The sequence below is a fragment of the Rhizomucor pusillus genome, assembly GCF_041956525.1.
Source record: "Rhizomucor pusillus strain CBS 183.67 unplaced genomic scaffold VTP01scaffold_10, whole genome shotgun sequence".
In the NCBI taxonomy this organism is placed as follows: domain Eukaryota; kingdom Fungi; phylum Mucoromycota; class Mucoromycetes; order Mucorales; family Lichtheimiaceae; genus Rhizomucor; species Rhizomucor pusillus.
The window spans coordinates 112,477-123,950 of NW_027192152.1; the positions used below are offsets into that span (position 1 = coordinate 112,477).

Sequence of the window (11,474 nt, forward strand, 5' to 3'; positions counted from 1 at the left end):
CTCCAAATTCTTCATTATTCCGTGCTCATGACCATCCCTGCTTTGTGACATGCAAATTGTTAAATTCATCAATATTATTTGCTTTCTTGTGTTTTAAGCAAGTATTTTAACTCTTGGATGTCATACCGTTCAATGTGCATTGTTATCCACGTATCAAAAGGAGGTACAGACACGGAGAACGCTAGCTTGATCGGGAAACAGCAATGTTGACTTGTTGTAGCTCAATATTCCTAATTGGCTGCAAGGCGGTCATTTTCAAGTGAGCTAGCATTTTAAAAAATTGCGTAATCCCTAGATCAACCGAGTAATGCTAAGTGGTGGTTTACATGCATTCATGTAGTATCTCGCCTGGTACATGTCTCTTATTATTTCAACGTTGAGTGCCTCGGCTATTTGCTTGTATGCGATATGCTGCGGACGAGGGTATATCCTAACGGCCGATCGGTTCCTGAGCTTCCTCAATATCTTACCGCTGGGCACATCCATCCTGACAGCCGTTTTGATCGACGAGAACGAGCCGTGGACAAACAATCAAATCAGATATCCTGCACCTTTGACAGGCCTGTTCAGTCGCTGCTCCCAGCCGACTCCAGCTACAATGACGCATGTTGACAGCTTTCGTCTGCTAACACGTTACAGGTAAGTTGCATAAACGAGCTTTGAAAGACGACCGAGAATATTTAAATTTCCCAAAAGATGTATTCTTGCTGACGGCACTTTAGTTGGAGCAGCTCTTGCCTGCATCTTGTGGGCATTGCTAGCATGTGTTGTCTGTACTGCGCGGCCATCCAGGCCTAACACCGCCGATGGTAATACGTATAATACTGCTCCTGCTGCAACCAAGGAGCCAGACTGGGGTCGATATATTCCAGAGCCACCTGCTTCTCTGAAATCAACGTCGCCTACGAAATCAGGCCTACAGCCTAGACCTTCTATTCTGCACCAAAATCCATATGAACGACCACTCTCATCATCCTTTGTTGTAGAATATTCATATGACGGACAGCCACCACATAGACGTGCGTCGAAGACTTACTTTAGTGGTGGTGATGATTACCACTGTGGCGAACCCCCCATTTCGTCTCCATGCACTCCCTACCAACCGCCGTGGCCTGCATCTGGACCCGTTTTACCCATGGCGCCAGCTACCGAGAAGGTCCAGATATTAGGGCCACCATACTTTCCTCACAACAGATATTCCATGGAGTGGGAGCATCATCATCATTCGTTTGCCTCTGAACACCCGGTACTACCCGTTTTCGCCTCACCGCACAATTCAGATGCTACGACGGCAACGCAGCAGCTCGGAGCAAAATTTGGTTCTAATAACTATGCTGATACCCTACACCGGCAGGATCATCAAAAGAGGGGTGATTTGGCGCATAATTACCAAACTCCAAACGAGGAACGCAATCCAATGGCATATAATCAGTAGTATAATGCTTATTAATGTATTTAGTAACAGTAATATCCAAGTATCAGGGATATAAATGGGAGCAAAAAAAGACAACTAGATCTATGGCTGCATTTCACTAGTTATCCTTTCCAGGTGTTGGCGTGGGCTTGGTGGTGGTACTAGAGTTAGCGGCTTTGCCCGAGGATCGGTCTTCGCAAATGCACACGTCCTTGTTACAGCCTTTGGTATCTTTAGCCAATGCAGCGCAGACGCTCTCGCAGCCCTTGTTGTTGTCTGCAGCGCAGTCGCCGTCTCCTACGCTGGTGCAGTAGCATGTTCCATCTACGCACATGGGTTGAAGAGCATGCAGACCACATCTAGTCGAGCACAAAAGCTGGCTAGCGAAATCCGAGCATTTTCCCATTTCGATAACCTCGCTTGTGACAGGAATTCCCTTTTCATTCGGGTCAACGGATGGTGTAAGGATGCCTGCAGAGACTACGGTAGCAGAAGCAGCAGCAGCAAAGCAGATGGCAGCAGAAAGTGACAACTTCATGTCTTGCTGTATGTACGTGATGATCAAAATTTAGAATAAAAGAGGAAAAAATATATTAAAAAGAGAACTTTGTATGGAACGTGCTCTGCTTCCTCGACGGCAGCGCCTTTAATATGTTTTTTATTTGATTTTCCGAGCAGCCTACTCCTTTTATGAAAATAAGATGAGAGCTCTCTTGATGATTTTGTGTTAGTGCAATTCACAGTGATATTAAATCAGCTAAGCTGAGTGCGGAAATAAGGGGTGGGGGAGTACGCGATGCCGACTTGTACTAATGGGGATAAGGAAATAATAAAGGGCATAAAATAATGCTGGACGCGTTACTGCTCCTAACAGCGATTAAGTAAACAGTCAAGGTCCTTTTGGGGTGAAGTGACGGGTATGACTATGGATGCATGTTTTTATATACAAGAGGGGGTTCAAAACTTAAGAGATGCAGTGACATCGGTTGTTGTAGCAGAATCCAGTTGGTTTCTCTGGTGACGTCTCTTGACAGATAGCATCGCATCCTTCATCGTTTTGATCGGCGCAATTACCAATACCGACTTCGGTGCAGTAACAGATGTCGTGTACGCACATACCGTTGCCTTGTACTAATATGGAGCATGCCTCGAGACAATCAAACGAGTCCCCTGACCATTTGGCGTTGCAAAGCCCGCTGTCTGTCAACTGAAATACAGCGGAGACATTGAATCTGTTGCTACTGAACATCAAGAGGGCAAGTAGCACAATGAGGGTAAGGGGTAGCATCGATCAAAACCAAGGACAGGAAAGGAAGAAAGAAAGAAAAGGAAGAAGGAATACTCAAGACAAACCGTATGAAGACATTGCTTTATGCTTGGTAACAACAACACCGATTTCTATTGCTCTTTTCCATTCGAAACGGAGGTCGTACTACCATTGACTGTGTAAAATTGATACCCACATGAAATTGCCAAGCACTCGTTTGTTTGCATGCGCTGGTGTCTCGTTCATCCCTTTGCTTCATTGGCAAGCTCCGGACACTAGCTGTCATGCATCATTGGCAAGGCGATGAAATAGTGTCACCTACTTTAGAGCTGTTCAACCGAGCATCCCCCAAAACGTTGGCATGCAAATAAAAATCGAAAATGTAACCATACAATCTGCAAGTGATTTCGACTTTCCATTCAGGGATAGTGTAACTCTTACCGGGAATATACGCTGCAAATTGTACTCTCTCCACGAAGGCGGGGTTTACACTGCGCCCTTGCAACAACAGCATGCTCCGCTTGATTTGTAGTTTTCTTCACCTTCTCGCTGATGACGCTTCCTTTGCGATCTTCGTTAAAAATATGTCCATTCAGTTTGAGGTGATATAATCTGTTGAAGATGGCAGAAAAAGGTCGGCAATCTACATAAATGCAAACGATATACCAGGGCTATTTTGAGCCACATGATATTTTGAATGAGTACATTATATATTAATAGTAAGGACTTTTGATCGTATTACAAAACATGTCACATCAAAATTGCAAATATGCCTGGTTCCTAGCAAATACATCCAAAATTCTAACCATTGTGACGCCAGACCGCTCCGGACCACTGTTTCGACTGTAACAGTGGTATATATGATATATAGCCGCAGACTAGACTTTGGGTCATAAAACAAATTGAAAATTATAACATGATTTAATGAAATAGCTGTTATCCGCGTAATTGTGCTGTCAGAGAACGCGGTAAAGCAATAAAGGTATAGTTTACCACAAGTTTTATTTGATGCAAAGGGCTATTTTTCCGCAGTTCCGGCTGGGTTTGGTGTTTCCTCCAAGTTGCCGATGATGAAAAAAAAATTTTTGGGCTAATCATTATGTGCCAAAAAACCATATTTTTCTCCAATTGATCCTCCTGAGGGCAACTTATACACCTATATATACTGAAAAAAGAAGAAAATGAAAAAGAGATCAGGCAGCAGCAGATGTGTTGCCGTAAGCTATCTCTGGCAAAGCGTTGTGGTCCGTATCTGTGGGTTTTCTGCGCAGATTGCAAAGTAAATGACGAAAGGGACAGCAAACAGATTAGAGAAATCAAGGCAGATACATACGATATGCGCAAAACCGGAAAGCTGCAAAGGCATGCTTTTAAGGAGCAAGGCAGGAATTCTTCTGTCGGCAACTTGACGTCTGTATGAGAACGAGAGGATACAAGCGCTGTACAGGGATCAATGGCAATACTCCTAGGCGCGATGAAGAAATCTGGGTGTTCAACAAAGGATTATTTAGAAAGATCACAAACAGCGTTTTACAAGTTGTTTACAGTATGATACTGAGCTTACACAAGGTCTATGTTCTAGTACTATCATCTAAGATCACATCGAGCATATCGTTGACTTCTCGCTCAAACAATAACCGGTTTTTACGGACAGATGGTGGGCACATTACATTGTAACTTCGCAACCTTTGATTTAAATGGTTCAAGTGGACTCGAAAGTATTCGCCGTCATTCTCGTCCCAATCTTGCAATATCGCGCGTCTATCTGGCGTATTGCCGCCTTTTTTGCGATATAGGATATCCACCCTGGTCAAGATCGAGCTCCTTAAGCGTGTCCGAAAGTTGCTCGTTTCAGTATCTACTTCCTGTTGCATCATAACCCAGGGCGGGGCTGCTCCTTGGCGTTGAATGATACGGTTCAAGAAATACTCGGTGCGGTCGAGGAATGGACTATCCTCATAGATATCTTTGGGTATTGGTTTGCCTCGTCCTGGCAGATTGTCAAAATCTCCACGCGCTCGAGCCTCTCGTATCCGTTCCTCAGCAAGGGACTGGATTTCATTGATGCTTCGAGGTCTCGGTTCCTCGTGGTTGGCAGCCGTCTCGTCCTTTTGTTCGACTGGATATTTCTGTGACAATGAATAATCCAAAGCTGCTTCTCTAGCATTCATGAGCCGTTTCTGCTTTCTGGATCGCACCGACTTGTCTCGCATTAATGCCTTTTGGCCGGAGCTGATATTATCGTGGCTGCGTTCTTCAAATAGGCCCTGCACCTGGTTTGGATGCAGTTGTGGTTGTGGCAACTGTCTCCGTGCCGCTCCCTCTACCCGCAACGGCGCTCGATATTTATCCATGATCATGCGAAGCACCGATTCGGCTACAGACTCTTCGCCATCCCAGGGTTTGTCGCTAGGAAGCTGCTTTCGTTTCGACATTTGCTGCGGCCTTTGTTGATCTGCCTCATCGTCCGGTTCAAATATCGATCGTATGGTTAAACGGCGACATGTACTGCATCGCAGACCCTGCTTTGGCAGTCTCAGCGAGTAACCTCTTGCAAGCATCGAAGATATGGAAAAGGACGATTTCACTTCCAGTAACAATCTGAAAGATAAATTCACCAATGAGAATCGATTTCGGCACAGTAGTTCCCGAATTCAGTTGCATGAAGAGAGAGAGCTTCCGCTTTTCATTTCTCCACCGGTTGTCTACCTGAAGCGGTAATCTCTTATGAAGTTGCAGCGTAGTATCATGCGGATCTTGCCAGACATTTACACGTATTTCAAAAACGATGTGGTGAACCTCGTCGGTTGCTTTTTAGATTTTATATATTTTCTTCACAAAAGCATCCTTCTCACTATCTACACAGAAACTTTTTGCGGGCCTACTATCCTGGCAGTGCGTATCTGGAAGGTAATCGTCCACAAACAACACGTGTTCGGAAAGCACAAGTGATTGTCCTGCGGGAAATATAATTCTATGATTGAAAGCCTGCTGCACGCTGAATTAACGGCATATGTGTGATGGCCGCGAGACCTTAAAATGACTTAACGACGATCAAGATGAAACCAAAAAAGGTACGTAGCATGTTTTGGACGAAAAGAGCAATCACAATGAGCACCAGTTTCAGGGAAACTTTGGCCACGCTCTATACTCCGTTGTCTGGTCTTCTTCTGTTGGGCTTTATAAACCTCCATTCTCCGGCGGTTTTGCATCCGCTTCGCTACTGCAAGCACGGCGCCATCGAATTCCCGGTTTATTCAGACTTTAAAAACAACCATGAAGCATCAATATCTGCACAATTATTTGCAGCACTATCCAGCCAGTGCCCGAGGTCTTCGAAGAGGCTGTGTGCAATGGATAGAGGTTTTGATTTGATGAAGTCGATTAAAGTGTGAGGCTCCTGTGCGTGTCAGCTATGCATCTTTTATCTCGATTGCATTCATTTTCCTTTGTCAGAACTTCAATGTAACGATATACTCAACCGTCTACTATCATTGAACTACGGAATGATGTCCAACCCTTTTCATTATTCAAGATTTACCAGGACGGACGCGGTTTACCACATTATGATTCAGTTTATCGTGTGCGCATGACGTCCCTCATAGGATTTCATGTGGAGACTGAAGCTCACGCAAAGCAGTTCCTGAGCAAAGCATATTTCGTACTAAATGACAAGGTTTTACAACCTTCGATCAGCCAGCATCATGCAAGAAATTTCTAATAACCTTACATATTTCACGGACGTTTTCAACAATCGATCCCTGCTTTCATTTACAAGATAGTGCTCAACGCATCGATTATCGTTTCAGGATGCCGTAGAAACACGCAAATCGACTATCAGAAAAAAGGACATATATGTGGTGCATGACGAATATCGGCGTATGTGTATATGTAGATCGCAAAATCTAAGGAAACCACTGATAACTCTTTTTGATAGAAAACCTTACTCGAGCTATGACACAGTATCTCATGAATTATCAATATTCGCTACGGGCTTTAAAAGTGAAAACTACGAGTTTGTCGGCTAAGCATGAAAGTCGCCAGGAAATGAAAGTGCGCAAAAATGTAAAGATCATTGCAGAGAAATGATACGGATCTTGAAGATCGCTCCCTCGGAAGATATTCAGCTGAAAGCTATGACAGACCGACTCCAGGAGCAATCAATCTGTAAACGTCTTTGCATTATGCAAGGCCGTCATGTGAAGATAATGATCATCTGACCATGATAAAGAGTTCAATACATTACAGTATTCGTAGACAATATTTGGAATACTCTATAAATCGGATGTATTTTGCAGCCTTCGCTTGTGTTCATGCTCTAAATTCAAGAGTTCCTCTAGTGGCAGTTGAGCTTCTCCGGACGATAGATGGCTGGACTGTGTACTGTGATGGAATGCACTGGTTTTCGCAGACTGCCACTCCATAGTTTCCAGATCGTGCTTTTGCCTCCTTGCAGCGATATTCAATCGAGTGCACCATAATTGCAAGTCTTCCTGTTTTGCAACTTGTAGCAGTACGTCAAACCAACCATTGCCTTTGACTTTTAAGACATAACCTCCATCCGATGACGGAATAACCTCCGCTTGCTTGTAATGGAAGACCCAACCGCGGTGCGATTTTTCCTGTGGCAAGATGATGGTCAATTCTAGTTCAGATAAATTGGAGTCATAGCACTTACAGACACGAAAGAAAAATATCCAACATGCGGGAAAAGCACTATATGCTTCATATCCCATACTCCAAGGAATGGGAAATATCTGAATAATACTTGAACAGGCATGCTTGCCTAAAGATAATGATTATGAACATTCACGCCAAAATCAAAGAAGATATAGTTACCTCGTATGCTTCCGAAGTATATCCTTTTGAACTATCACCTGAGCGGAAAGTATGCCGTTGATGGATGTTTGTTGGTACATTTGGAGCAGTTGACGTTGTAAACCGGTTGGCGAACGAAAGATTTGGGTTTGCAATCATTCTGTTGATGCTCACAAGCTCATTCTCCTCAGCTGGTTTTCGCCAATTAAATGTTTGGTATAGACCTGATAAGCGTCCGGGGTTGCGCTTTTTCCTTATTAACAGGACTATCGCGTGAAGTTTAGGTAGGCAGAGAATTAGGATCGATACGAAGCTGCCCCATACAATCATTGCGCCGGACAGATAATGGTGCGCAAAGTAATCTGCTGATGGCGATATAAATACTCCAAATCCAACTATAGTTGAAAAAGCAATGTTGCTGTCGGAGGACTTAGCAATTGGTAAATTATGGAGTAGATCTATGCAAAATATACTTACTAGACAGCGAGATCTATGCGTTTGCATTCCGAATGCTGAGGATATGCTTTGATAATCGAGCGCGTTCGGATAGCCAAGTACGTAGCCAGCGCGAGCAGCGAGGAAGCCAAAAGCACTGCAGCTGATAACACAAAGCTGTATAGCTTTCCGTCGTAAGCGCACTTTTCGTAATACATCTTGGGAGATACTGGAATTTGTACAACATGCACGTCGCATAATGTCAACCAGAGGGCAAGGATCGCCTAGTGAAAAAAACAGTATCTAGAATAAACTACATAAACCAAGAACTCCTAATTTAGTAAATAACTACTCACGCCTACCACGAGCACTATCGCATTCGAAGTCTGGATCAAAATCTTGCCAGTAGCGCCTGTACTCTTGATGTATACGTTATTCTGTATATGGTATGCTCTATACAATCTAACGATGATATTTCTATATCAAATTTTTAGGTCAATTCCTATCACTATTTCTTTGCAATAGCCTGCATTCTTACGCGAGAGCCAGATCATATCCAATGTGAAAAGTGATAGGTATCACATAGCAATCCACTTGAGATCGGTCGGCGGCGAAAAAGAAGACACAGATAAACGTTAAGCTGAAACCTAGGAGCTCGAGCAGGTAGAACAATGGACTATGAATAATAGTTAGCGAACTTTATCAGCCTTAAGAATCTTCGGTGCAAAGTATATCTTACCCCGATGTTGTAAAGACTGCAGTTTTTCTGTAAGCTATAAATACTGCAGCAAAGCACAAGGATAAAAATAGTCCGATAGCTCCAAAAGAGACGATAGCAAGTGACAGCCCAGTTCGATAACCAGGGTTCATTAAGATCTTTTGCGGCAATCCCGTGGGAGGCTATGAAACGACGATGTTAGAAGAGGGTTTTTCTCATACAGGGTTTGTTGAAGAGCACTTACTGTCGTGGATCCATCATGGTAAATTGGCTGCTTTGCAAGGTTCAGTTTGCCGGCGAATAAATTACCAATCTCTACATTCGAGCCATTTTGCATGTTATAGATGCGAAAATTGCTACCATTTGGATCAATTGAATGAACTCGATATTCTCGTATTCTCGATACGGCGACGTACCCTAACATTCTATCTCCATTCGAATCAAACTGAACAGGTCCTATAGGACTAATGAAGCCAGTGTTGAACGCTTCTGGTAATAGAACGCTGCCCAGTTGACCTGAAGCTAGTTTATGCAAACCCTCTGTTCTGGATGGAAACGAGTCATTGCCTACGACCTTGTCGAACCCTCGCGCCATAGCCATCATGCATGAATAGGCCAGTCTATACTATTTGGTTAGGCTCTTGGTCTAAAATGCGAATTTGTATCCTCGGAACAGTATTTACCCTTCGTTGCTGGAAACATCTTGTACACCACCATAGGGATACCTTGGCAATCCAAAATTGGTTAACACTAAAGTACATGCATATCTGACAGTGATTCATTACCTACAGTTGTGGATCTAATTTTGCCCATTTTGCCCGAAAGTCTTCATATGGCTGATATCCGGTCAGATTGCAGCCGGCTGCAAAGGAGAAAATGCCGCCCGCAAAAATAGATGATGCATTTAATGTTTGGAGCCTGGATGTCGTCCATGCACTGTATTCTATAACATCTGTCCAAGAAGACGAACCGTGTCCATTTGCTTGCAGTCGCGTATTCATGATTCGATTGAATCTGTCTGTTGCAGCAAAGAGTTCTGTGCTGTTCAGTGTGTTGAGGACGATCCAGACATGGTTGTTGTTGACATATCCTTCCGCGGCGGCAGCAATTAAAGCTGATATGTGTGCATCACCCTGTGCAGCTATTAACACGATATTGATGCCACTGGACAGAAAATTCTTGATCTCTTGATATGTTTTGCTCGGCTCAGAGTTTGATCCGTAAAACGATTGATAACCTTTTACGTTGATGCCTTTGCTTTTAGCTTGCATAATGGCATACCGGGATACTAGGTGACGATTCAGCCATTTTTCTTCTTTTACAATTTTATCTGTGCAACAACGGCTTACATGATATTCCAAAGTCGTCATCCGAGTAAAGCACGCCTAGCTGGGGCCATCCTTGGCTAACGACCAGCGATAATCCAGCATCGGCGTATAATAGCTGCGTTTGTACCGTACGGAAAAAATGATTGTACTGTGATTTATCAGAAAGTGACGCTGATAAAATAAGAGTTCTAGTGTTTGCTATGTATAAATGTGTATCGAGCATACTTACTTGCAATTGAAGTAAATGAGCATTGCGGTATCTGCAACGTGCTGGTCAAAAGAGCAGACAATGATGTCCAAGACGACGAAATATCGCCGATAACTCCCACCACGCCGTATTGTATTAAAGAGACCGCAGCTGATACTGCGTCCATAATAGCACTCTGTCCGCCGACTGGTCTTGGGTATGAATCCTTTTCAATCAGTGTGATGTATGCACCGGGTATCAATTCATGCACGTTGATTTCGGCGACGGCTAAGCGGACTGCAGAAATACCACTTTAAAGAAAAGAAGGTTTGTAACGGCTCAGGGAACCCCAAAGTTTCGCTTTTTTTACCTCAAGGTCAACTGCCGTGTCCAATTACTATCCGTTTGATGGAAAGGCAGCAATACACCCACTTTGATTTCAACTAACCCAGGCCGAGGTTCCTTGGGAGACAGCCAAGCTGTCTCGTTGCCTCGTACCACTCGAAAACTGTATCCAATTGCCTTATCTTCATAGTAGGAAGTGGTGTTAACATTGGAGCGATTCGTACCATCTTCGTCACCGAGATCAGGCTCCACTAATGACATTAGATTGAAGGATGGTGAAAAGAGGGCACAGCGGCTGCACGGGTCTGCTAGTGCTTTCCACGCGTCCTGTGCTGTTTCTCCTTATATCGTATAGTATGAGCCCCTGGCCGCTTCTCCTCGCATTGTCACAAATGCCTTGCATAATTATAATCATAATCACTGATGGAGTCATATGTTATTTGTTTGCTATTTATGCTAAAGCTAATATATGGTCCCTTGTGCTGCTCTTTTCTACCCCTAAACATGCAATGAGTGAAAAAATGTAAACTCTTTCCAAGGCGGTAATAATCCATTGTGATACAAGGTATAGAGGCCGAAAAAGAGTCATTGCTCCTTTCACGCTCTTAGCTTTTTCTAAAGCAATTTGGCTATGAATACCTGTTACACCTTTGATAGCGCCTTTAATTCCAAAATATATCTCTCTATTTGATCGTTGCAGCATCATGATCACGCTCATGCCGCGTAAAAAGATATGGTGCGAATTGCAGCGCCACAGTAACAGCCTTCATTTGATTTGGCTTGAGAGATCACTGTCCCAGCAGGGTCGAGCGCTTCTGTCATAAGTGATGACTGTACCGTGTCTTGCTATCCGCAGAAAGGTTTACTGCTTGGCGCGAATTCATCAGGTACGAACCTCGTTTCCGGATAAGCCAATCAGAAGGCACAATAATGTGGATCCCGCAGCGTCAGGGACAATCGAA

General features: G+C 43.7%; 5 protein-coding genes across 5 annotated transcripts; 1 reads left to right on the top strand and 4 right to left on the bottom strand.

Moving 5' to 3' along the window:
- Positions 1-355: 355 nt before the first annotated feature.
- Positions 356-1,435, top strand: VTP01DRAFT_1012 (uncharacterized protein; the record flags this gene model as incomplete). The annotated part of the gene is made up of 2 exons (XM_069378447.1): positions 356-639; positions 697-1,435. 2 exons carry the CDS (start codon positions 356-358, stop codon positions 1,433-1,435), a joined length of 1,023 nt encoding a protein of 340 aa, XP_069238420.1.
- Positions 1,436-1,532: 97 nt separating this feature from the next.
- On the bottom strand, positions 1,533-1,952 carry VTP01DRAFT_1013 (uncharacterized protein; the record flags this gene model as incomplete). Its single annotated transcript, XM_069378458.1, has 1 exon — positions 1,533-1,952. One exon carries the CDS (start codon positions 1,950-1,952, stop codon positions 1,533-1,535), a length of 420 nt encoding a protein of 139 aa, XP_069238421.1.
- Positions 1,953-2,378: 426 nt separating this feature from the next.
- On the bottom strand, positions 2,379-2,702 carry VTP01DRAFT_1014 (uncharacterized protein; the record flags this gene model as incomplete). Its single annotated transcript, XM_069378469.1, has 1 exon — positions 2,379-2,702. One exon carries the CDS (start codon positions 2,700-2,702, stop codon positions 2,379-2,381), a length of 324 nt encoding a protein of 107 aa, XP_069238422.1.
- Positions 2,703-4,252: 1,550 nt separating this feature from the next.
- On the bottom strand, positions 4,253-5,242 carry VTP01DRAFT_1015 (uncharacterized protein; the record flags this gene model as incomplete). The annotated part of the gene is made up of 1 exon (XM_069378480.1): positions 4,253-5,242. The coding sequence occupies one exon, from the start codon at positions 5,240-5,242 to the stop codon at positions 4,253-4,255; it is 990 nt and encodes a 329-aa protein (XP_069238423.1).
- A 1,713-nt stretch (positions 5,243-6,955) lies between these two features.
- VTP01DRAFT_1016 (uncharacterized protein) lies at positions 6,956-10,773 on the bottom strand (the record flags this gene model as incomplete). The annotated part of the gene is made up of 14 exons (XM_069378491.1): positions 6,956-7,303; positions 7,360-7,467; positions 7,521-7,917; positions 7,977-8,218; positions 8,297-8,411; positions 8,473-8,610; positions 8,674-8,834; positions 8,897-9,008; positions 9,069-9,272; positions 9,336-9,377; positions 9,442-9,940; positions 10,002-10,151; positions 10,210-10,478; positions 10,538-10,773. 14 exons carry the CDS (start codon positions 10,771-10,773, stop codon positions 6,956-6,958), a joined length of 3,021 nt encoding a protein of 1,006 aa, XP_069238424.1.
- Positions 10,774-11,474: the final 701 nt, after the last annotated feature.